The 26,557-nt window shown below is 44.0% G+C and overlaps 1 protein-coding gene across 3 annotated transcripts; it reads right to left on the bottom strand.

Annotated features, from left to right (window-relative positions):
* Positions 1–2,718: 2,718 nt before the first annotated feature.
* Positions 2,719–26,055, bottom strand: si:ch211-171b20.3 (uncharacterized). 3 transcript variants are annotated; one of them, XM_029654715.2, is made up of 7 exons: positions 25,738–26,055; positions 22,219–22,258; positions 17,003–17,160; positions 16,042–16,177; positions 14,146–14,250; positions 10,926–10,981; positions 2,719–3,136 (listed from the first exon to the last, which is right to left on the bottom strand). In XM_029654715.2, exons 1-7 carry the CDS (start codon positions 25,934–25,936, stop codon positions 2,994–2,996), a joined length of 837 nt encoding a protein of 278 aa, XP_029510575.1. In that variant the 5' UTR covers positions 25,937–26,055; the 3' UTR covers positions 2,719–2,993. The 3 variants fall into 3 exon arrangements, with proteins under 3 accessions (XP_029510575.1, XP_064875303.1, XP_064875302.1); XM_065019231.1 differs by lacking the exon at positions 25,738–26,055 and adding an exon at positions 22,883–24,367; XM_065019230.1 differs by lacking the exon at positions 2,719–3,136 and adding an exon at positions 7,941–8,208.
* Positions 26,056–26,557: the final 502 nt, after the last annotated feature.

Raw genomic sequence — 26,557 nt, 5'->3', positions numbered from 1 at the left:
TCTATATAGGGGATAGGACCCTGGTCTAAAGTAGTGCTCTATATAGGGGATAGGACCCTGGTCTAAAGTAGTGCTCTATATAGGGATGGTCTAAAGTAGTGCTCTATATAGGGGATAGGACCCTGGTCTAAAGTAGTGCTCTATATAGGGGAAAGTAGGACCCTGGTCTAAAGTAGTGCTCTATATAGGGGGAAAGTAGTGCTCTATATAGGGATAGGACCCTGGTCTAAAGTAGTGCTCTATATAGTGGTCTAAAGTAGTGCTCTATATAGGGGACCCTGGTCTAAAGTAGGCTCTATAGGGGATAGGGCCCTGGTCTAAAGTAGTGCTCTATATAGGGATAGGACCCTGGTCTAAAGTAGTGCTCTATATAGGGGATAGGGCCCTGGTCTAAAGTAGTGCTCTATATAGGGATAGGATAAAGTAGTGCTCTATATAGGGATAGGGCCTGGTCTAAAGTAGTGCTCTATATAGGGGATAGGGCCTGGTCTAAAGTAGTGCTCTATATAGGGGATAGGACCCTGGTCTAAAGTAGTGCTCTATAGGACCTGGTCTAAAGGGGAAAGTAGTGCTCTATATAGGGGATAGGACCCTGGTCTAAAGTAGTGCTCTATATAGGGGATAGGGCCCTGGTCTAAAGTAGTGCTCTATATAGGGGATAGGACCTGGACCTATATAGGGATAGGACTGGTCTAAAGTAGTGCTCTATAAGTAGTGCTCTATATGCTCTAGGGGATAGGACCCTGGTCTAAAGTAGTGCTCTATATAGGGGATAGGACCCTGGTCTAAAGTAGTGCTCTATATAGGGATAGGACCCTGGAAAGTAGGACCCTGGTCTAAAGTAGTGCTCTATATAGGGGATAGGACCCTGGTCTAAAGTAGTGCTCTATATAGGGGATAGGACCCTGGTCTAAAGTCTAAAGTAGTGCTCTATATAGGGGATAGGGCCCTGGTCTAAAGTAGTGCTCTATATAGGGGATAGGGCCCTGGTCTAAAGTAGTGCTCTAATAGGACCCTGGTCTAAAGTAGTGCTCTATATAGGCCCTGAAAGTAGGCTCTATATAGCCCTGGTCTAAAGTAGTGCTCTAAAGTAGTGCTCTATATAGGGGATAGGACCCTGGTCTAAAGTAGTGCTCTATATAGGGGATAGTGCTCTATATAGGGACCCTGGGTAGTGCTCCCCTGGTCTAAAGTAGTGCTCTATATAGGGATAGGACCCTGGTCTAAAGTAGTGCTCTATATAGGGGATAGGGCCCTGGTCTAAAGTAGTGCTCTATATAGGGGATAGGGCTGGTCTAAAGTAGTGCTCTATATAGGGATAGGGCCCTGGTCTAAAGTAGTGCTCTATATAGGGGATAGGGCCCTGGTCTAAAGTAGTGCTCTATATAGGGGATAGGACCCTGGTCTAAAGTAGTGCTCTATATAGGGGATAGGACCCTGGTCTAAAGTAGTGCTCTATATAGGGGATAGGACCCTGGTCTAAAGTAGTGCTCTATATAGGGGATAGGGCCCTGGTCTAAAGTAGTGCTCTATATAGGGATAGGGGTCTAAAGTACCCTGGTCTAAAGTAGTGCTCTATATAGGGGATGCTCTATGCTCTATAGGGGATAGGACCCTGGTCTGTAGTGCTCTCCCTAAAGTAGTGCTCTATATAGGGGATAGGACCCTGGTCTAAAGTAGTGCTCTATATAGGGGATAGGACCCTGGTCTAAAGTAGTGCTCTATATAGGGGATAGGGCCCTGGTCTAAAGTAGTGCTCTATATAGGGGATAGGACCCTGGTCTAAAGTAGTGCTCTATATAGGGGATAGGGCCCTGGTCTAAAGTAGTGCTCTATATAGGGGATAGGACCCTGGTCTAAAGTAGTGCTCTATATAGGGGATAGGACCCTGGTCTAGTGCTCTATATAGGGGATAGGACCCTGGTCTAAAGTAGTGCTCTATATAGGGGATAGGACCCTGGTCTAAAGTAGTGCTCTATATAGGGGATAGGACCCTGGTCTAAAGTAGTGCTCTATATAGGGGATAGGACCCTGGTCTAAAGTAGTGCTCTATATAGGGGATAGGACCCTGGTCTAAAGTAGTGGACCCTCTAAAGTAGTGCTCTATATAGGGATAGGACCCTGGTCTAAAGTAGTGCTCTAATAGGGGATAGGACCCTGCTCTCTATATAGGGGATAGGACCCTGGTCTAAAGTAGTGCTCTATATAGCTCTATATAGGGGATAGGACCCTGGTCTAAAGTAGTGCTCTAGTGCTCTATAGTGCTCTAGGGGATAGGACCCTGGTCTAAAGTAGTGCTCTAAAGTAGTGTGCTCTATATAGGGGGACCCTGGTCTAAAGGGCCCCCTGGTCTAAAGTAGTGCTCTATATAGGGGATAGGACCCTGGTCTAAAGTAGTGCTCTATATAGGGGATAGGGCCCTGGTCTAAAGTAGTGCTCTATATAGGGGATAGGACCCTGGTCTAAAGTAGTGCTCTATATAGGGGATAGGACCCTGGTCTAAAGTAGTGCTCTATATATATGTAATGATCAATTAGCTAATCCAAGTTTATCATTTTAAAGGCTAACACAACGTGCCATTGGAGCACAGGAGTGATGGATGCTGATAATGTGGTTCTGTAGATTTTCCATTTAAAAAAATCTGCCGTTTGCAGCTACACTAATCATTTACAACATTAACGATGTCTAAACTGTATTTCTGATCAATACGATGTTGTTTTAATGGACAAAAAAAAACGTGTTTTTCTTTTAAAAAACAAGGACAAGTCTAAGTGACCGCAAATTTTGAACAGTAGTATAAGTCAAAATATTGAATTACACTTTGCTATTACATAGCACCAACAAGCTTTTACAAAGTTAGATTATATTTAAACAAGAAAAAGGTTTATATTTCCCTAAGTGTTTTATTTGTTCTGGCGGCATTGGCACTGCGTATGGGGTCAGAGCCTTTAACTGTGACCTCTGCTCTCTGATTGGCTGATAGACAGGTTGTGTCAGGAGTCCTGTCTCCTGTTCTTCTTAATCTTCTTGATCTTCTCCTGCCTGACCGTCTCTCCCTCCAGAGAAGCGATCTCAGACAGCCTCTGGATGATTGAGGCTGACGGGGCTCCGCTTACCGGGTCTGGGTACGACTGGGCTGGAAGAGGAGCAGAGAGGAGAGTGGTATGTACACTCCAAAGACTCCTTCGTGGATGAGAGGGCTAAAATATTGAGCAGGTCATGTGTGATATGGGGAACACTGGACTAGAAACAAAACAGTGTCTGATCAAGCATCAGGATCCGACTGTCCTGGAGGAGGGACAGAGAGGACAGTCTCAGGAGTGGGTTGGTATGAGGAACAGAGAGGCCAGTCTAAAGGGGGAGGAACAGAGAGGACAGTCTAGAGGAGGAGGAACAGAGAGGACAGTCTAAAGGGGAACAGAGAGGACAGTCTAAAGGGGGAGGAACAGAGAGGACAGTCTAAAGGAGGAGGAACAGAGAGGACAGTCTAAAGGGGGAGGAACAGAGAGGACAGTCTAAAGGGGGAGGAACAGAGAGGACAGTCTAAAGGAGGAGGAACAGAGAGGACAGTCTAAAGGAGGAGGAACAGAGAGGACAGTCTAAAGGGGGAGGAACAGAGAGGACAGTCTAAAGGAGGAGGAACAGAGAGGACAGTCTAAAGGAGGAGGAACAGAGAGGACAGTCTAAAGGAGGAGGAACAGAGAGGACAGTCTAAAGGGGGAGGAACAGAGAGGACAGTCTAAAGGACTGTAGGAGGAACAGAGAGGACAGTCTAAAGGACTGTAGGAGGAACAGAGAGGACAGTCTAAAGGACTGTAGGAGGAACAGAGAGGACAGTCTAAAGGACTGTAGGAGGAACAGAGAGGACAGTCTAAATGACTGTAGGAGGAACAGAGAGGACAGTCTAAAGGACTGTAGGAGGAACAGAGAGGACAGTCTAAAGGACTGTAGGAGGAACAGAGAGGACAGTCTCAGGAGTGGGTTGGTATGAGGAACAGAGAGGACAGTCTAAAGGACTGTAGGAGGAACAGAGAGGACAGTCTAAAGGACTGTAGGAGGAACAGAGAGGACAGTCTCAGGAGTGGGTTGGTATGAGGAACAGAGAGGACAGTCTAAAGGAGGAGGAACAGAGAGGACAGTCTAAAGGACTGTATGAGGAACAGAGAGGACAGTAAGGATACCAAACTAAATAAAAACTAGTGAGAAAGTGTTAGGAAGCCACACACACTGAGAGCTTCAGGGAAGCTAGAAAACAAATCACAAGTAAGAGGACAAAACTCCAACAGCATGAGCACATTAAACAGATGAGGAATAACTGCCTGCTCCAGACAGACATGCCCCCCCCCCCCCCACACACACACACCTACACACTGGGGAATAACTGCCTGCTACAGACAGACATGACCCCCCCCCCCCCACACACACCTACACACTGGGGAATAACTGCCTGCTCCAGACAGACATGACCCCCCCCACACACACCTACACACTGGGGAATAACTGCCTGCTCCAGACAGACATGACTGATATGACCCCCCTCCCCCACACACACCTACACACACTCCACAAGGTCGCCCCCCTGCTTTTCTCAGTGGGAGAGCTAATCCAGAGGGGTGGACTGAGCCGAGCCCTGACAACAAAGACAACGAGCCAGACCTCCGGTGCGTTGCGTTTGACGAGGGGTTCCGTCTGAGGAATAAAGCCGCGTTTGTTCGGTAGCTTTACGTCACCGTCATCATAAAGCACCCGTGGCCAGGTTGAACTGTTCGGTAGCTTTACGTCACCGTCATCATAAAGCACCCGAGGCCCGGTTGAACTGTTCGGTAGCTTTACGTCACAGTCATCATAAAGCACCCGAGGCCCGGTTGAACTGTTCGGTAGCTTTACGTCACCGTCATCATAACGCACCCGAGGCCCGGTTGAACTGTGACGAACAAAACACGTCTCCTGTGACAGACGTCTCCTGTGCAGCAGCCGGGGGGGGGGGGGGGTCTGGAATGACAGGCTGAGCTCTCATAAAATACACCTAGGAGGAAGTACCGTACACTTCATCTTGGAAAGGCCACATTAGTCCCAAATGCCACCCTGTTACCTATTTAGGGTACTACTTTGGACCACGGCCAGTAGAGGTCAAATGTAATGCCTTATATGGGAAATAGGGTTAGATTTGGGACGGATTATGAGGGCGCTGGGTTCATGGAAGGATACAGGTCTATGGGTGTTCCTTTACACACAGTCTTTTCATAGAGGCCTCTTACTAAAAACGTTTCAGTATTTTAAAAAGAGAGCGCGGTGTGTGGAAACGATAGCCACTGCTCCAGACAGACATGACTGATATGACCCCCCCCCCCACACACACCTACACACTGGGGAATAACAGTGTGTGGAAACGATAGCCCCTGCTCCAGACAGGGGAATAACAGTGTGTGGAAACATGCACTCAAATAGCGTTTGGTAGCATTGCCTTTAAATTGTTCAACTTGGGTCTAACGTTTCGGGTAGCCTTCCATAAGCTTCCCACAATAATGTTGGGTGAATTTTGGCCCATTCCTCCTGACAGAGCTGGTGTAACTGAGTCAGGTTTGAAGTCCTCCTTGCTCACACACGCATTTTTAGTTCTGCCCAAAACTTTTCTATAGGATTGAGGTCGGGGCTTTGATGGCCACTCCAATACCTCGATTTTGCCGTCCTTAACCTCTCTAGGGTACGCGGGACGCTAACGCCCCACCTAACCAACATCCAGTGAAAGAGCAGGGCACCAAATTCAAACAGAAGTCTCATAATTAAAATTCCTCAAACATACAAGTATTATACACAATTTTAAAGATAAACTTCTTGTTAATCCCTGCAACCGCAGAACATTGGAAGTATGCTTGGGGTCATTGTCCATTTGGAAGACCCATTTGCGACCAAGCTTTAACTTCCTGACTGATGTCTTGAGATGTGTATATATTGAAGAAACATAATTTCTCTCTCTTGATGCTATCTATTTTGTGAAGTCCACCAGTCCCTCCTGCAGCAAAGCACCCCAACAACATGATGCTACCACCCCAGTGCTTCATGGTTGGGATGGTGTTCCTTGGCTTGCAAGCCTCCCCCTTTTTCCTCCAAACATAACGATGGTCGATCTTTATCCTTATGTGCAGTTGCAAACCGTAATCTGGCTTTTTTATGGTGGTTTTGGAGCAGTGGCTTCTTCCTTGCTGAGCGGCCTTTCAGGTTATGTCGATATAGGACTCGTTTTTACTGTGGATATAGACATTTGTGTACCTGTTTCCTCCAGCATCTTCACAGGGTTCTTTGCTGTTGTTCTGGGATTGATTTGCACTTTTCGCACCAAAGTACATTCATCTCTAGGAGACAAAGATGTCTCCTTCCTGAGCGGTATGCCGGCTGAGTGGTCCCATGGTGTTTATACTTGCATGCTATTGTTTGTACAGATGAATGTGGTACCTTCAGGCGTTTGGAAAATGCTCCCAAGGATGAACCAGACTTGTGAAGGTCTACACATTTCTTTCTGAGGTCTTGGCTGATTGCTTTTGATTTTCCCATGATGTCAAGCAAAGAGGCACTGAGTTTGAAGGTAGGCCTTGAACTACATCCACAGGTACACCTCCAATTGACACAAATGATGTCAATTAGCCTATAAGAAGCTTCTAAAGCCATGATATCATTTTCTGGCATTATCCAAGCTATTTAAAGGCACAGTCAACTTAGTGTATGTAAACTTCTGACCCACTGGAATTGTGATACAGTGAATTATTAGTGAAATAATCTGTCTGTAAACAATTGTTGGAAAAATGACTTGTGTCATGCACAAAGTAGATGTCCTAACTGACTTACCAAAACTATAGCTTGTTAACAAGAAATTTGTGGAGTGGTTGAAAAACGAGTTTTAAATGACTCCAACGTAAGTGTATGTAACTACGTTAAATTAAAATCGCCCTACTATCATAGCGAAGCCAATATGACACCAATGTTGAGGAAAATTCTCAAATCAAAGTACTGCTAAACTGGATTTTTATCATCAGACAATTCTTTTGCCCAAACCTAGCTCAAATTCTAGACGTCGAATGAAAACAAGGACACAGATATGACAAGATAAGAGATAAGATATGACAATTATACTTTGGATCAATTTGGACTGAATAGGCTTGTAGGTGTAACAGTTTTTATTACATGCATAATTGAATCGCACTCGTTCATTTCCGTCCGTTAAGAACCAACGATGTGCTATACCTTTTGGTAGCATCAATGGACAATGCTAACTGACAATGGAGAGATGGAAATTCATTTCATAATTTCTGTTAACGTTATTTATTGAGGCACAGTTTAAAAATATATATTTTATCAAATAAATGTCAACATATCAGCCAGGATGAGAATGACACTTTGAACGAGCATCACCTGCGTGTGTTTGAGATGAGTCGGATGAGTGGGCTATCGACAGTCGGATGAGTGGGCTATCGACAGTCGGATGAGTGGGCTATCGACAGTCGGATGAGTGGGCTATCGACAGTCGGATGAGTGGGCTATCGACAGTCGGATGAGTGGGCCATCGACAGTCGGATGAGTGGGCCATCGACAGTCGGATGAGTGGGCCATCGACAGTCGGATGAGTGGGCCATCGACAGTCGGATGAGTGGGCCATCGACAGTCGGATGAGTGGGTTATCGACAGTCGGATGAGTGGGCTATCGACAGTCGGACATTGAACGAGCATCACCTGCGTGTGTTTTGAGATGAGTGGGCTATCGACAGTCGGATGAGTGGGCTATCGACAGTCGGACATTGAACGAGCATCACCTGCGTGTGTTTGAGATGAGTGGGCTATCGACAGTCGGATGAGTGGGCCATCGACAGTCGGATGAGTGGGCCATCGACAGTCGGATGAGTGGGCCATCGACAGTCGGATGAGTGGGCCATCGACAGTCGGATGAGTGGGCCATCGACAGTCGGATGAGTGGGCCATCGACAGTCGGATGAGTGGGTTATCGACAGTCGGATGAGTGGGCTATCGACAGTCGGACATTGAACGAGCATCACCTGCGTGTGTTTTGAGATGAGTGGGCTATCGACAGTCGGATGAGTGGGCTATCGACAGTCGGATGAGTGGGCTATCGACAGTCGGACATTGAACGAGCATCACCTGCGTGTGTTTGAGATGAGTGGGCTATCGACAGTCGGACATTGCAGGTAGCAGGTAGGCCTATAAAACATGATAGAGAACAGAATAATAACTAGTTAGCCAATTCAAAAAAAAAAATATTGTCCCCTCTGGTTAACGGTTTAGCTTTTACTAAATATATATACCTATTGTACGTTTTACTATTGTAGAGTTACCATCTTTATTGCAAACAATAAATATAAAATACACGCAACTTTAAGCTACATATTCATTTGACAAAAGGTAATAAACTGGCCAACGGAATACAGTAGATGATAAAACAGGATCATGTTCGTAAAACAAGTGTTTCTGAGCGTGATACAGGTCATCAGGAACGCAGACAGGCTCTATAGACCTTCAGAAAATATTGCCTGAATGCCAAATGCATTCAATAGATGTGTCCCCCCCCCCCACCCCACCCCCCACCCCATCTACACACACAATACCACATAATGACAAAGTAAAACATTTATTTTTATTTTTAACATTTTTTTTGCAAATGTTTGGAAAATGTAACACAGAAATCTAATTTACATACAGTAAGTATTCACACCACTTTGCTATGACAGTCCAAATGACCCTTTGATCATCCTTGAGATGTCATTACGACTTGGAGTCCCACCTGTGGCCAATTCAGTTGATTGGACATGATTTGGAAAGAAACACCTTTCTATATAAGGTGCCACATGTCAGAACAGGAACTAAACCACAGAATTGTGATGAGGTGAATAAAACTATTTCTAGAGTGTTGAATGTTTCCAAGAGCACAGCCATAATTAAGGGGAAATGGAAAAAAAAACATTAAACTACACAGACTACTTAGAGCTGGATGTCCGACCAAAGCTGAGCAGCCGGGTCAGAAGGATCTTGGTCAGAAAGAAAACCAAAGAAACCGTTTTGTATTTATTATGGATTCCCATTAGCTTCTGCCAAATCAGCAGCTACTCTTCCAATGACCACTCTGACAGAACTACAGAGTTCCCTTGGCTGAGATGGGAGAAACTGCCAGATGGACAACATTCTCTACGGTGCTTCACCAATCTGGGCTTGATGAGAGAGTGGCCAGACGGAAGCCACTCCTGAGAAACAGGCACAACATGACAGCAAGCCTGGAGTTTGGAAAAAGCCACATCATAAAGGCAAAAGATTCTGTGGTATAACGAGACAAAATAGTGACTCTTTTGGCCTGAATGCAAAGCGCTTTTATCTGGAGAAAACCAGGCACAGCTCATCACCCGTCTAACACCCTCCCTGCCGTGAAGCATGGCGGTGGCAGCATATGGGGATGCTTTACAGCGGCAGGGACTGGGAAACAGGATAGAGTCCCTGCCGTGAAGCATGGCGGTGGCAGCATATGGGGATGCTTTACAGCGGCAGGGACTGGGAAACAGGATAGAGTCCCTGCCGTGAAGCATGGCGGTGGCAGCATATGGGGATGCTTTACAGCGGCAGGGACTGGGAAACAGGATAGAGTCCCTGCCGTGAAGCATGGCGGTGGCAGCATATGGGGATGCTTTACAGCGGCAGGGACTGGGAAACTGGTAAGGATAGAGTGAAAAATGAATAGCGCCAAACACATACAAATCTTTGATGAGAATCTGCTTCAGAGTGCAAATTACCTCAGACTGGGGGCGAAGATTTACGTTCCAACAGGACAATGGCCCAAAGTATACAGCCAAAGTAAGACTGGATTGGTTTCAGAACAAGAATCTGAAAGTCCTCGAGTGGCCCAGCCAAAGCCCAGACTTGAATCCCATTAAAAATCTGTGGAAAGACTTGAAGATTGTTGTTCACCACCACTCATCCATCTAACTTAAGAGAGCTTGAAAAAAATCTGCAGGGAAGAATGGGAGAAAATCCCCAAATCCAGATGTGCAAAGCTGATAGAGACATATCCAAGATGACTCAAAGCTGATAGAGACATATCCAAGATGACTCAAAGCTGATAGAGACATATCCAAGATGACTCAAAGCTGATAGAGACATATCCAAGATGACTCAAAGCTGATATCCAAAATGACTCAAAGTTGTAATCATCACCAAAAGGTGCTTCTAACAAAGTATTGACTCAGGGGAGTGAATACTTATTTTAAATTAGGTCTTTCTGTATTTTCAATACATTTTTTTTTTAAATAAAACATTAAAACATGTTTTCAATTTGTCCTTATGGAGTATTGTGTATACAGATGAGAGAAAAATATATGTGTAAAGGTCAAGAGGTATGAATACATTCTGAAGGCCCTGTATATGAGTGACTGTGTACTACACACAATCAGGTTTTATGTTGGGCACCTACTGACCCCAAAAAATATTTGATGATATATACTGTTTTATTTTTTCCCCTCGATGACATGTAGTGCTAAATATAAAGGTTTAAGGAAATACAGACAGGCACCACATAACCACAAGACAAAACAGTTCGCTCAATCAAGCATTGGGATCTTGTAAGTTTAAAAGCAAAAGCTTGTTTTCATATAATACAAAAACGCTTGAAAACAGTGGAATGGGATTAGTGTGGTGAGTGAAGAATCCAATACTTTAACTTTTATGCAGTACTAATCAGAAACCTGCATTCACATTGAAGTACAATAGACAAACATAGCTACTGTAGTAGGACAAAGCCGTGTGCTGGAAAACCTTGGTATAGCACGGGTGAAATAAGCATTGTGGTGCTCATGTGAATTCACTTTCTTTGTCTGCTTCAGACCAATACCTACTTCTCACTTAATACTTAGTTTTTAGATTTGAATTATACTTACATTTCTGATTAGCTCCTATTGTGAAAAGACTGCAGGTTCTGTTATTTACTCTTGGTCTGAGAACAGAATGAGCAACAAGACAAGTTACCACCAAAACTTGTGATGTCATGCTACATATGGTACTAGCATACGCTATAGAGTGTAGATATGCATCCCAAATGGCAACATATTCCCTATATGTCAGGGTAATTCAACTCTTTCCCTACGAAGACCAGAACCAGACGGTTTTCTGTTCTAACTGATAATTACACCCACCTGGTGTCCCAGGTCTAAATCAGTTCCTGATTAGAGGGGAATCACCCACCTGGTGTCCTAGGTCTAAATCAGTCCCTGATTAGAGGGGAATCACCCACCTGGTGTCCCAGGTCTAAAACAGTTCCTGATTAGAGGGGAATCACCCACCTGGTGTCCCAGGTTAAAAAAATAAATCAGTTCCATGATTTAAATGGGAATCACCCACCTGGTGTCCCAGGTCTAAACATCACAATCCCCATAATGATTAGATAATGAATCACCCCCTGGACATCCCCCCAGGATGACATCAAATCAGTTCCTGATTAGAGGGGAATCACCCACTTGGTGTCCCAGGTCTAAATCAGTCCCTGATTAGAGGGGAATCACCCACCTGGTGTCCCAGGTCTAAATACCCTATGGAGTGCCATTTGCCGTTTGGCCCTATAAGAAGTGTTCATACCCTTTGACTTATTCCACGTCTTGTTGTATTACAGCCTGAACTCAAAATGGATTAAATCTACTTATTTTTAAACGTCATCCATCTACACACAATACAGCATTTTTTTTTTTAGAAATGCTTGCAAATGTATTGAAAATTAAACACCAAAATATCTAATTCAACTAAAGGGGACTTTTAAAAGAGCTACATTGGCCTCAGAGACTGAAAAACAGCTTCTATCTCAAGGCCATCAAACTGTTAAATAGCCATCACTAGCACATTAGATGCTGCTACCGTATATACATAGACTTGAAATCACTGGCCATTTTAATAATGGAACACTAGTCACTTAAATAATGTCACTAACAATGTTTACATATTTTGCATTACTCATGTACATACTGTATTCCATACTATTCCACTGTATCTATGCAGCTCTGACATTGTATTCCATACTATTCTACTGTATCTATGCAGCTCTGACATTGTATTCTATTCTATTCTACTGTATCTATGCAGCTCTGACATTGTATTCCATACTATTCTACTGTATCTATGCAGCTCTGACATTGTATTCTATTCTATTCTACTGTATCTATGCAGCTCTGACATTGTATTCCATACTATTCTACTGTATCTATGCAGCTCTGACATTGTATTCTATTCTATTCTACTGTATCTATGCAGCTCTGACATTGTATTCCATTCTATTCTACTGTATCTATGCAGCTCTGACATTGTATTCTATTCTATTCTACTGTATCTATGCAGCTCTGACATTGTATTCTATTCTATTCTACTGTATCTATGCAGCTCTGACATTGTATTCCATACTATTCTACTGTATCTATGCAGCTCTGACATTGTATTCCATAGTATTCTACTGTATCTATGCAGCTCTGACATTGTATTCCATACTATTCTACTGTATCTATGCAGCTCTGACATTGTATTCCATACTATTCTACTGTATCTATGCAGCTCTGACATTGTATTCCATACTATTCTACTGTATCTATGCAGCTCTGACATTGTATTCCATACTATTCTACTGTATCTTAGTCTATGCCGCTCTGACATTGCTCGTCCATATATTTATATATTCTTGATTCCATTCCTTTACTTTAGATGGGCTCTGACATTGTTTCTAGATATTACTGCACTGACATTGTATTCCATACTAAAAATCACAAGCATTTCTACTGCTATGCTCCTTGCAATTCTAATCTATCAGCTCTGCTTGTAAACACGTATATATGTGGCAATTCTACTGCATTTGATAATTGTAAATCTAGACCATTTAAATAAATAAATCTAGGCAGCTCTGACATTGTATGGATTTTACATGACTGGGCAGAGGCGCTATTCTACATCTAGGGACATGGACCTGGGAGGGAATAAGAGCCAGGCCCAGCCAATCAGATTCTATTAGTTTTATCCCCTCTGACAAAAGGGCTTTATTACATTGTATTCAGAAAATCTATCCTCAGATTCATCAGTTGTTCTATGCCGCTCTGACATGGCTGGTCTGACAGATTCGATCCCTGTATCTGAGCTCTGACATTGGAGGTCCTGGTCTACTGTTTTGAGGCTCTGACTGGATTCTACTGTATCTGCCTGTTCTCTAAAATGACATTGGATTCTATTCTATTCTACTGTATCTATATACATTGATTCTATTCTCAGTTCTATGCCGGACATTCCTGCAGTCATGCAGCTTGACAAATCCACGTATCTCCCTCAAAACTTGACATTGTATTCTGACATCTGTGGCATTGTTCCATAGTGTGAGCAAAACTGCACTGTTTTAGAAGCTCTGACATTGTATTCTTTCTATTGCTGTATCTATGCCCCTGACATTCTATTCTACTGCACAAGGTGCACCTGTGTAATGATCATGCTGTTGAATTCAGATTGTTCATTGTATGCCACACCTGTCAGGTGGATGGATTATCTTGACAACTGTATCTAGCAGCTCTGAATGCTCACTGTACAGGGATGTAAATTCAAATTTGTGACATTGTATTCAACATTTGTGTGCATATGGAACATTTCTGAGATCTTTTATTTCAGCTGATGAAACATGGGACCAAAACTGTACATGTTGTGTTTATATTTTTGTAATTTTTATTTATTATTTTTTTTATTTTATTATTTAACTAGGAAAGTCAGTTAAGAACCAATTCTTATTTTCAATGACAGCCTACCAGGGAACAGTGGGTTAACTGCCTTGTTCTTTAGATGGGCAGAATTACCTTGTCAGCTAAAAACACAAGATTCGATCTTGCAACCTTCCATTTGATTTGTTACTAAATAAATAAATTAGGCCAACTATGGATTTTACATGAACCACTATGCTACCTGCCACCCCCACATTATGGGCTATTGTGTGTAGGCCAGTGACAACATCTCAATTGAATCCATTTTAAGTTCAGGCTGTATAAAGCTACGGGGTGAATACTTGCTGTAGGTCATAGGTCATAGGGATGAGATGTAGACGTACTGTATATTTAATACTGTAATGGTACTTTAATACTACTCTGGTACCTGTTCTTGTAGCCTTCTGTAGAGAAGGGGTTTCTTCCATTGAGCGAGGCTGCAGCTGGTAGCAGGATGGCAGGAACTGACGTCAGGTCATACGCCTCATAAGAGCTGGAGGGCGGAGGTGCACAGCATCAACACCCTAGCACACCGTCAACCCCAACACACACTAATAAAGTTTTTTTTTTTTTTTTTTATGTTTAAACTCCAATGACTGTCAGATTAGAGTCTACAGACTATGACTTTGAATCAGAAGGGGTTTGGCCCGGCTCCTCTCTGCTGTCTGACACATTGTAACCTACCAGCTAATCTCCCTCAGTGTAACAGGGGTGGAAAAAGTACCCAATTGTCGTACTTGAGTAAAAGTACAGATACCTTAAGAGGAAGTTACTCAAGTTAGTCAGCCAGTAAAATACTGCTTGAGTAAACGTATTTGGTTTTTAAATATAATTCAGTATTAAAAGCACATGTAATTGCTAAATTATACTTAAGTATCAAAAGTAAAATTTAAAAAATATAAAATCACTTAAAATGTCTTTATATTATGCAAAGCAGATGGCGCCATTTTTTTTGTTGTTAACATTTACAGATAGCCAGGGGAACACTCCAACACTCAGACATTATTTACAGATAGCCAGGGGAACACTCCAACATCATTTACAGATAGCCAGGGGAACACTCCAACACTCAGACATCATTTACAGATAGCCAGGGGAACACTCCAACACTCAGACATCATTTACAGATAGCCAGGGGAACACTCCAACACTCAGAGATTATTTACAGAGAGCCAGGGGTACACTCCAACACTCAGACATTATTTACAGATAGCCAGGGGAACACTCCAACATCATTTACAGATAGCCAGGGGAACACTCCAACATCATTTACAGATAGCCAGGGGAACACTCCAACACTCAGAGATTATTTACAGAGAGCCAGGGGTACACTCCAACACTCAGACATTATTTACAGAGAGCCAGGGGTACACTCCAACACTCAGACATTATTTACAGATAGCCAGGGCCACACTCCAACACTCAGACATTATTTACAGATAGCCAGGGGAACACTCCAACACTCAGAGATTATTTACAGATAGCCAGGGGAACACTCCAACACTCAGACATTATTTACAGATAGCCAGGGGAACACTCCAACACTCAGAGATTATTTACAGATAGCCAGGGGAACACTCCAACACTCAGAGATTATTTACAGATAGCCAGGGGAACACTCCAACACTCAGAGATTATTTACAGATAGCCAGGGGTACACTCCAACACTCAGACATTATTTACAGATAGCCAGGGGAACACTCCAACACTCAGACATTATTTACAGATAGCCAGGGGAACACTCCAACACTCAGACATTATTAAAAGATGCATTTGTGCTTAGTGAGTCTGCAAAGCCAGAGGCAGTAGGGATGAGCACGCGTTCTCTTGATAAGTGCGTGAATTTGACTATTATCCAATCCTGTTAAGCGTTCAAAATATAAACGAGATATTTTTACTTAAGCACTTTACACAACTGGGTGTAATAGCAGGGGCCGACTTTGCGATTTCGGGGGGCCGTTTCAAAATGCAATTGAGAGGCCCCTTACACACAAAAGGGATATTTTCCTCCATACATTAAGTATTATAATAATGAATAACCTGGTGTTAAAAATACCTTCAATTCTAGGGTTTAATTTCAGCTCAATTCATGTTCGTTTTTCCATTTGTGTCAAAAACTGTCTCTGGGCCCCCCCCCCCCGGGGCAGCTGGGGCCTGTTTTCTTTGAAACATGACTGAGTCAGACTGGCATTTACAGACAGTAGAGACACAGAGCACAGTGATGGATTAATGTATTCCGGATGGGCTGCTTAGTTACCCCGAAGGCCAAGCGGGGTCTGCTTACCCAAAGGCGCAGGGGCGAGCAGGGGCCTGGGAAAGCTCCTTGTGGAGGGTATAGTGGTGGAGGTGGCCCGACCGGTGGATCTGGTAGTCTCTGGGCAGGGGAGGGATGGAGCCGCTAGGCTTCATGGGACGCTCATCTGAGTGGGCAAAATAAAAACAAGAGAGTGGAAATGGGGGAAAACAACATTGGTTCAAATAGAAGATGAAGCCACAGTTTGACGTGGATGTCGCTGGTCCAAAACAAGTGCCTAGAAGGGTTCACACACACACACACACACACACACACACACACACAGGACTGCTGCAACCAAGCCTGACAATGTCATAAGGAAAATACAAATGCTGAGGTCGCCATCTACTGGTGAGTCTGGAGTCACACGTGTCCAACGTCAATCAAACGGAGCCTTTTTTTTCCCTTTTATTTATCCGTTATTTTACCAGGTAAGTTGACTGAGAACAGATTCTCATTTACAGCAACGACCTGGGGAATAGTTACAGGGGAGAGGAGGGGGATGAATGAGTGCATTGTAAACTGGGGATTATTAGGTGACCGTGATGGTTTGAGGGTCAGATTGGGACTTCAACCAGGACACCGGGGTTAAACACCCCTACTCTCACGATAAGAACAAGGGGGGCTCAAAATCCAAAGTAACAGTCAGTATCTGGTGTGGTCACCAGCTGCATTAAGTACTGCCTTCACTCCTGCATACCACATATTTTTATTTTACCTTTATTTAACTAAGCAAGTCAGTTAAGAACAAATTCTTATTTACAATGACGGCCTAGGAACATTGAGTTAACTGCCTTGTTCAGGGGGCAGAACAGATTTTTACCTCGTCAGCTCTGGGATTCGATCTAGCAAACATTCTGGTTACTAACCTACCTGCCGCCCCTGTGCTGTGGGAGAAAAGGCCGTGGATGTTACAGTAATAATCACCTGGGGAAAAAAATAAAACGAATACCTCGGAAATCACACTTGGGATACATCCTGCTGTCATTCTTCCATGTCTTATCAAACCGAAAGTGTCTCTCAGAGATGTCTTTCTCTGGGTAGTTATTATCTGAGGTGCCCAGCCGGGACAACGGAGACGCCTCTCTGCCCAGGAAGGAGGAAGTAGACCTGAACACCAAAATAACATTTCAATAGTAGTCCACAAATTAAAAACCCATCCAACTGAATGTAGTAGTGTCTAATGATAATATATTCATAATATAGCTAACCTGACTCAGCATCTCAAATGGCACCCTAAACCCCATGTAGTACACTTCCCCCTATACATATATCTACCTCCATCACTATACATATATCTACCTCCATTACTACAGTATCCCTGTCCCTTCCCCATATACATATATACCTCCATCACTCCAGTATCCCTGTCACCTTACCCCTATACATATCTACCTCCATCACTCCAGTATCCCTGTCACCTTACCCCTATACATATCTACCTCCATCACTCCAGTATCCCTGTTTCCTTCCCCCTATACATATCTACCTCCATCACTGCAGTATCCCTGTCCCCTTCCCCCTATACATATCTACCTCCATCACTCCAGTATCCCTGTCTCCTTCCCCTCCATCATAGTATCCCTGTCTCCTTCCCCCTATACATATCTACCTCCATCACTATCCCTGTCCCTTACCCCTATACATATCTACCTCCATCACTCCAGTATCCCTGTCTCCTTGTATCCCCTATACATATCTACCTCCATCACTCCCTGTATCCCTGTCCCCTCCATCACCCCCTATACATATCATCCATCTAGTATCCTCCCTTCCCCCTATCACATATCTACCTCCATCACTCCAGTATCCCTGTCCCCTTCCCCCTATACCCCTATACATATCTACCTCCATCACTCCAGTATCCCTGTCCCCTTCCCCCATATACATATCTACCTCCATCACTCCAGTATCCCTGTCCCCTACCCCCATATACATATCTACATCTATCCTCCATCATATCTACCCAGTATCCCTGTCCCTTACCCCCTATACATATCTACCTCCATCACTACCTCCATCCAGTATCCCTACCAGTCCCCCTTCCCCCCCCTATACATCCCCTTCCCCCCCTATACATATCTACCTCCATCACTCCAGTATCCCTGTCTCCTTCCCCCTATACATATCTACCTCCATCACTCCAGTATCCCTGTCCCTTCCCCCTATACATATCTACCCCATATACAGTATCCCTACCCCTCCATCCATCTCCAGTATCCCTGTCTCCTTCCCCCTATACATATCTACCTCCATCACTCCAGTATCCCTGTCCCTTACCCCTATACATAAATACCTCCATCACTCCAGTATCCCTGTTTCCTTCCCCTCCATCACATATCTACCTCCATCACTCCAGTATCCCTGTCTCCTTCCCCTATACATATCTACCTCCATCACTCCAGTATCCCTCCTTCCCCATATCTATACATATCTACCTCCATCACTCCAGTATCCCTGTCTCCTTCCCCTCCATACATATCTACCTCCATCCATCACTCCAGTATCCCTGTCTCCTTCCCCTATACATCATCTACCTCCATCACTCCAGTATCCCTGTCTCCTTCCCCTCCATCACTAGTATCCCTGTCCCTTCCCCTATACATATCTACCTCCATCACTCCAGTATCCCTGTCTCCTTCCCCTATACATATCTACTCCATCACTCCAGTATCCCTGTCTCCCCCTTCCTACCTCCATCACTAGTATCCCTGTCTCCTTCCCCCTATCTATCCTCCATCACTCCAGTATCCCTGTCCCTTACCCCCTATACATATCTACCTCCATCACTCCAGTATCCCTGTCCCCTTACCCCTATACATATCTACCTCCATCACTCCAGTATCCCTGTCCCCTTACCCCTATACATATCTACCTCCATCACTTCCCCTAGTATCCCTCCATCACTCTCCCTTCCCCCCCCCCTATACATATCTACCTCCATCACTCCAGTATCCCTGTCTCCTATACATATATCTACCTCCATCACTCCAGTATCCCTGTCCCCTACCCCTATACACATCTACCTCCATCACTCCAGTATCCCTGTCTCCTTCCCCCTATACATATCTACCTCCATCACTCCAGTATCCCTGTCCCATATACCCCCTATACATATCTACCCTGTCTCCATCACTCCAGTATCCCTACATATCCCCCCTTCCCCTACCTATACATATCCCTGTCCCTTCCCCTCCATCTACTCCATCAGTATCCTGTCCCCTTACCCCTATACATATCTACCATCTCCATCACTCCAGTATCCCCTGTCCCCTATACATATCTACCTCCACCCCCTGTCTATACATATCTACCTCCATCACTCCAGTATCCCTGTCCCCTTATCCTCCATCACTCCAGTATCCCTGTCTCCTTCCCCCTATACTACCTCCATCACTCCAGTATCCCTGTTTCCTTCCCCCTATACATATCTAGTATCCTCCATCATACAGTATCCCTGTCCCCTGTCCCCTTACCCCTATACATATCTACCCCACTATACATATCTCCATCACTCCATCACTATACACATCTACCTCCATCACTATACCCTGTCTACCTCCATCACTATACACATCTACCTCCATCACATCACTATACATATCTACCTCCATCACTATACATATCTACCCAGTATCCCTGTCACTATACATATCTACCTCCATCACTATACATATCTACCTCCATCACTATACATATCTACCTCCATCACTATACACATCTACCTTCCCCCTATATCACTATACACATCTACCTCCATCACTATACACATCTATCTCCATCACTATACACATCTATCTACTCCATCACTATACACATCTACCTCCATCACTATACATATCTACCTCCATCACTATACATATCTACCTCCATCACTATACATATCTACCTCCACTCCAGTCACTCCAGTATCCCTGTTTCCATTCCTATCCCTGTCCCTTACCCCTATACATATCTACCTCCATCACTCTATACATCTACCTCATCACTACAGTATCCCTGTCCCCTTCACCCCTATACATATCTACTATACTCCATCACTATACACATCTACCTCCATCACTATACACATCTACCTCCATCACTATACACTATCTACCTCCATCACTATACATCATCTACCTCCATCACTATCCCTGTTTCCTTCCTCCTACATCTACCTCCATCACTATACATATCTATCCATCACTATACACTCCATCACTCCAGTATCCCCATGTCTATACCTTCCCCATCACTATCTACCCCCATCACTATACATCACTCCATCAGTATCCCTGTCTCCTTCCCCCTATACATGTCTACCTCCATCACTCCAGTATCCCTGCACATGTAAATATGGCATTGGAACTGACTTTAAATATTTCCTGTATATAGTATGCTTACTGAAATGTGAATTTAAATATCCCCCCCCCATCATCTTCTAGTAATAAACTCAGCAAAAAAAAGAAACGTCCTCTCACTGTCAACTGCATTTATTTTCAGCAAACTTAACATGTGTAAATATTTGAATGAACAAAAAGATTCAACAACTGAATCATAAACTGAACCAGTTCCACAGACATGTGACTAACAGAAATGGAATAATGTGTCCCTGAACAAAGGGGGGGGGGGGTTCAAAATCAAAAGTAACAGTCAGTATCTGGTGTGGCCACCAGCTGCATTAAGTACTGCAGTGCATCTCCTCCTCATGGACTGCACCAGATTTGCCAGTTCTTGCTGTGAGATGTATCCCACAGTTCCCAGACACTCCGATCCAACAGGTCCCAGACGTGCTCAATGGGAGCACGTTGAGATCCGGGCTCTTCGGTGGCCGTGGCAGAACACTGACATTCCTGTCTTGCAGGAAATCACACACAGAACGACCAGTATGGCTGTTGGCATTGTCATGCTGGAGGGTGATGTCAGGATGAGCCTGCAGGAAGGATAACACATGAGGGAGGAGGATGTCTTCCCTGTAACGCACAGCGTTGATATTGCCTGCAATGACAAGCTCAGTCCGATGATGCTGTGACACACCGCCCCAGAACATGACGATAAACACGAATCCGACCATCACCCCTGAAACAAAACCGCGACTCGTCAGTGAAGAGCATTTTTTGCCAGTCCTGTCTGGTCCAGGGACGGTGGGTTTTTGCCCATAGGCGACGTTGTTGCCAGTGTTGTCTGGTGAGGACCTGCCTTACAACAGGCCTACAAGCCCTCAGTCCAGCTTCTCTAGGCCTATTGCGGACAGTCTGAGCACTGATGGAGGGATTGTACGTTCCTGGTGTAACTCGGGCAGTTGTTGTTGCCATCCTGTACCTGTCCCGCAGGTGTGATGTTGGGATGTACCGATCCTGTGCAGGTGTTGTTACACGTGGTCTGCCACTGCGAGGACGATCAGCTGTCCGTCCTGTCTCCTTGTAGCGCTGTCTTAGGCGTCCCACAGTACGGACAGTGTAATTTATTGCCCTGGCCACATCTGCAGTCCTCAAGCCTTCTTGCAGCATGTCTAAGACACGTTCACGCAGATGAGCAGGGACCCTGGGCATCTTTCTTTTGGTGTTTTTCCAGAGTCAGTAGAAAGGCCTCTTTAGTGTGCTAAGTTTTTATTGCCTACCGTCCGTAAGCTGTTCGTGTCTTTACGACCGTTCCACAGGTGCATGTTCATTAATTGTTTATGGCTCATTGAACAAGCATAGGAAACAGTATTTAAATCCTTTACAAATAAGATCTGTGAAGTTGTTTTGATTTTTACAAATTATCTTTAAAAGACAGGGTCCTGAAAATGGGCCGTTTCTTTTTTTTGCTGAGTTTACATTGCATTGACTATTGCATTGTTGGTTGAGTTTGCAAGAAAGGCATTTTACTGTACTTGTGCATGTGGAATTAACACCTTAAACTTTCGACCAGGACCCATCAAAAGTAGTGCACTATATAGGGAATAGGGTGCCATAGGGTTCTGGTCTAAAGTAGTGCACTATATAGGGAATAGGGTTCCATAGGGCTCTGGTCTAAAGTAGTGCACTATATAGGGAATAGGGTTCCATAGGGCTCTGGTCTAAAGTAGTGCACTATATAGGGAATAGGGTTCCATAGGGCTCTGGTCTAAAGTAGTGCACTATATAGGGAATAGGGTGCCATATAGGGAAGTAGACATTCTCTTGTACACTTAACGTTACTTACCCCTCTACATTCCAGGTGGAATCCTTTCGGTCCCTGGAGTCTAGAATTTGAAAATCAAATAAAAAGCATGTTGTGTTATTCAGATATAAGATGTGAAGGAAGTAGAATCAGTCACACTACAGGTGTTTAATCTAATAGGATTAGATACTGTACATGCAGCAGCTACTCTTCCTGGTGTAACCATCATATCAAACTAGCGTCACCACCCTGGATGGTTCCGACCTTGAATATGTGGACATCTGTAAGTACCTAGGTGTCTGGCTAGACTGTAAACTCTCCTTCCAGACTCATATCAAACATCTCCCAATCGAAAATCAAATCTAGAAATCGGCTTTCTATTGCCCAACAAAGCATCCTTCATTCACCCCACCAAACTTACCCTAGTAAAACTGACTATCCTATCGATCCTCGACGATGTCATCTACAAAATAGCTTCCAATACTCTACTCAGCAAATTGGATGTAGTCTATCACAGTGCTATCACAGTGCCATCCGTTTTGTTACTAAAGCACCTTATACCACCCACCACTGCAACCTGTATGCTCTAGTCGGCTGGCCCTCGCTACATGTTCGTCGTCAGACACACTGGCTCCAGGTCATCTATAAGTCTATTCTATGTAATGCTCCGCCTTCTCAGTTCACTGGTCACGATAACAACACCCACCCGTAGCACACATTCCAGCAGGTATATCTCACTGGTCATCCCCAAAGCCAATTCCTCCTTTGGCCGCCTTTCCTTCCAGTTCTCTGCTGCCAATGACTGGAACGAATTGCAAAAAAAAAAAATCACTGAAGCTGGAGACTTCAGTTTGTTTATTCCATGTGTAACTGTTGTTTCTGTCGCACTGCTTTGCTTTATCTTTTCCAGGTCGCAGTTGTAAATGAGAACTTGTAGGCAAGAACATTAATTACATTAATAAAATAAAAAATAATACGCGTTACTGGAAAGACGACAAAAATACTATTTACACACTATTCATATATACACAATCATATTCTTATATATAGAGTACAGTTTGATTTTAAGAGGAGGCGCTGTGATGTGTCTTTCTATTTGTTTTTTTAAGGCTAAACTTGCTTTTTGTCTGGTGGCCGAACATTCCAAGATGCACGGCTCAGTCAGCTGAGGCCAAGCATTAAAGTGCCGTGTACCCAGTCTCATCGTGGAACATTACCGGTGTGTAATGGGCTGGCTATCTAGCTGCTGGCTAATGAAATGAGGTCAGCGCTCTACAGGAGACTCCAAGGGGCAACAAGATCCTGTTCATGAGTGATTAGTGCACTATACAGGGAAACCTATCATCAGAAGCCTATTTATTTTATTTATCCGTTATTTTACCAGGTAAATTGACTGAGAAGACATTCTCATTTACAGCAACGACCTGGGGAATAGTTACAGGGGAGAGGAGACGAATGAAACAATTGTAAACTGGGGATTATTAAGTGACCATGATGGTTTGAGGGCCAGATTTGGAATTTAGCCAGGACACCGGGGTTATCACCCCTACTCTTACAATAAGTGCCATGAGATCTTTAATGACCTCAGAGTCTGGACACCCGTTTAACGTCCCATCCGAAAGACTGCACCCTACACAGGGCAGTGTCGCCAATCACTGCTCTGGGGCATTGGGATAGTTTTTTTTAGACCAAAGGAAAGAGTGCCTCCTACTGGCCCTCCAACACCACTTCTAGCAGCATCTGGTCTCCCATCCAGGGACTGACCAGGACCGACCCTGCCTAGCTTCAGAAGCAAGCCAGCAGTGGTATGCAGGGTGGCATGCTCTCTATTGGCACCACACTGGGAAAGGGGGACATTTGGGACGAAGTGATATAACCTGGCTCTGGACATATGTATAATGGACAGTCAGAAAGTACACCAGTTAGAGGGCTCAAAACAAAACCAGCATGCATTGCCCTTAAAGGGATGTGCCACCCTATAGTTCAAATCAAATCAAATTTTATTTATCACATTCACATGGTTAGCAGATGTTAATGCGAGTGTAGCGAAATGCTTGTGCTTCTAGTTCCGACAATGCAGTGATAACCAACAAGTAATCTAACTAACAATTCCAAAACTACTGTCTTATAGACAGTGTAAGGGGATAAAGAATATGTACATAAAGATATATGAATGAGTGATGGTACAGAGCAGCATACAGTAGATGGTATCGAGTACAGTATATACATATGAGATGAGTATGTAGACAAAGTAAACAAAGTGGCATAGTTAAAGTGGCTAGTGATACATGTATTACATAAGGATGCAGTCGATGATGTAGAGTACAGTATATACGTATGCATATGAGATGAATAATGTAGGGTAAGTAACATTATATAAGGTAGCATTGTTTAAAGTTGCTAGTGATATATTTACATCATTTCCCATCAATTCCCATTATTAAAGTGGCTGGAGTTGAGTCAGTGTCAGTGTCAGTGTGTTGGCAGCAGCCACTCAATGTTAGTGGTGGCTGTTTAACAGTCTGATGGCCTTGAGATAGAAGCTGTTTTTCAGTCTCTCGGTCCCAGCTTTGATGCACCTGTACTGACCTCGCCTTCTGGATGATAGCGGGGTGAACAGGCAGTGGCTCGGGTGGTTGATGTCCTTGATGATCTTTATGGCCTTCCTGTAACATCGGGTGGTGTAGGTGTCCTGGAGGGCAGGTAGTTTGCCCCCGGTGATGCGTTGTGCAGACCTCACTGCACAACGCATGAAATGTGACCCGAAACTTGATCATGATAAGGTTCCCCTCGTTGGACAATACGGATAACACATGCCATAAATGCTTTTAAAACAATTACCTGCACTCCAGATTGCTAAATGAGCCAATAAACGGTATAGGCATAGTTGTCTAGAACATACACATGTTTATATCCTCACGACAAAGTATTATTCTTTCAAATAAAATAAAATCCTCAAAGTGCGCCGTCAGATTAATATCCTTATTTTGACTACAACTCCCATCGCGCAAAGCGGTCTTCCTAGTCTCCCTGCCGGCAGGTCAACGAGGCCACTGCGCGTTGCCATAGCAACCCGACTCCTGTAGTTTTGCGCTAGAAACGCGATTTCTACCAGGATCAATATGTGGAGAATGCAACGTTTACATCGATAGCTAGTTGTAAAATAATCCCCGAAACAAACTGCATTAAAACTACTTCTCGTTCGGATATCGACTATTGTAACTTTTTCTAGCGATCGCTTTGCATTGTGGGTTTTGTAGTCGACTTGAACTCCGCAGATTATCATAAATTGCTTCCTGACACATGCGTTACAAAAAGGAATTTGGATGATTATTAATGTAAACTGCACACGGATCATGAACAGCATGCATGACAATGTCAGGATTGAGAAGAAATTGACTACTTGTATAGTCTTTAAGAAATATTTGCTTTAAACGCCTAACCACTTGTATACTCTTACTTGCATCCACTTTAGACATACAAATCAGACGCGTTTCTTCACGGTACCCAAACCAGAAACAGATTTAATGCGTTCTGTAAAAAACAAGCATTCCTACTTACCGCTCAGAGGGCATTTTCTCCTTAATGTATGGACATGAATCGGCTTGACTCCGGCCAGCCTTCCTCCTGGTATTTGTAACCCCGGACAATGACGTCCGGAGAGCGGTCCATAGCGGCCTTGGCCCAACTGCGTCAAGTCCCCGGCGGTGCCGAGAGAAGCCGCTAGTGTTATCACCTTCGGGCTGGCTGTGGGGTGCATCACGCTAATACGACGCACCGATATTCCAAACTCATAAACTAACTAAATAATTAGTCATGTTAACAAAAAAAGACGAATTAAAAACTAAGCAGCCGAGAGCTTGAGAAAGCCCACTAGAGGCTACGTGGCGTATTGAATCATGTGGTTTCCATGGCTACGGGCTGTGGATGGCCAAGCAGCGGGCCTGACATTTAATTTAACCTTTATTTAACTCGGCAAGACAGTTAAGAACAAATCCTTATTTTCAATGACGGCCTAGGAACAGTGAGTTAACTGCCTTGTTCAGGTGCAGAACGACAGATTTCTACATCGTCAGCTCAAGGATTTGAACTAGCAACTTTTTGGTTACTGGCCCAATGCTGTCGCCCCAATCACCATGCCCCAGCCCAAATTATTTACATAGTAACACACCTCATATACAACTCGCCTAACCAAACAAGTTCATGTAATATAAAGTGATATGTGACCAAGTTTGTGACAGCATTGCTTAGTTAATGAAGTGCTTGTATAGAAGCTACAACATTTATTTGTTAAAAATGCCTCAAAAGATGTGACTCAAGTCATTACTGATGTGACAAAATAGTGTGGACCAGAAGCAAAGCTCTCCAAAGCTTGTTCCTA

This window comes from Oncorhynchus nerka, linkage group LG6 (genome assembly GCF_034236695.1).
Source record: "Oncorhynchus nerka isolate Pitt River linkage group LG6, Oner_Uvic_2.0, whole genome shotgun sequence".
Taxonomy (NCBI): domain Eukaryota; kingdom Metazoa; phylum Chordata; class Actinopteri; order Salmoniformes; family Salmonidae; genus Oncorhynchus; species Oncorhynchus nerka.
Note: the sequence above shows the minus strand (reverse complement) of the source record. Positions and strands in the feature narration are given on the sequence as shown.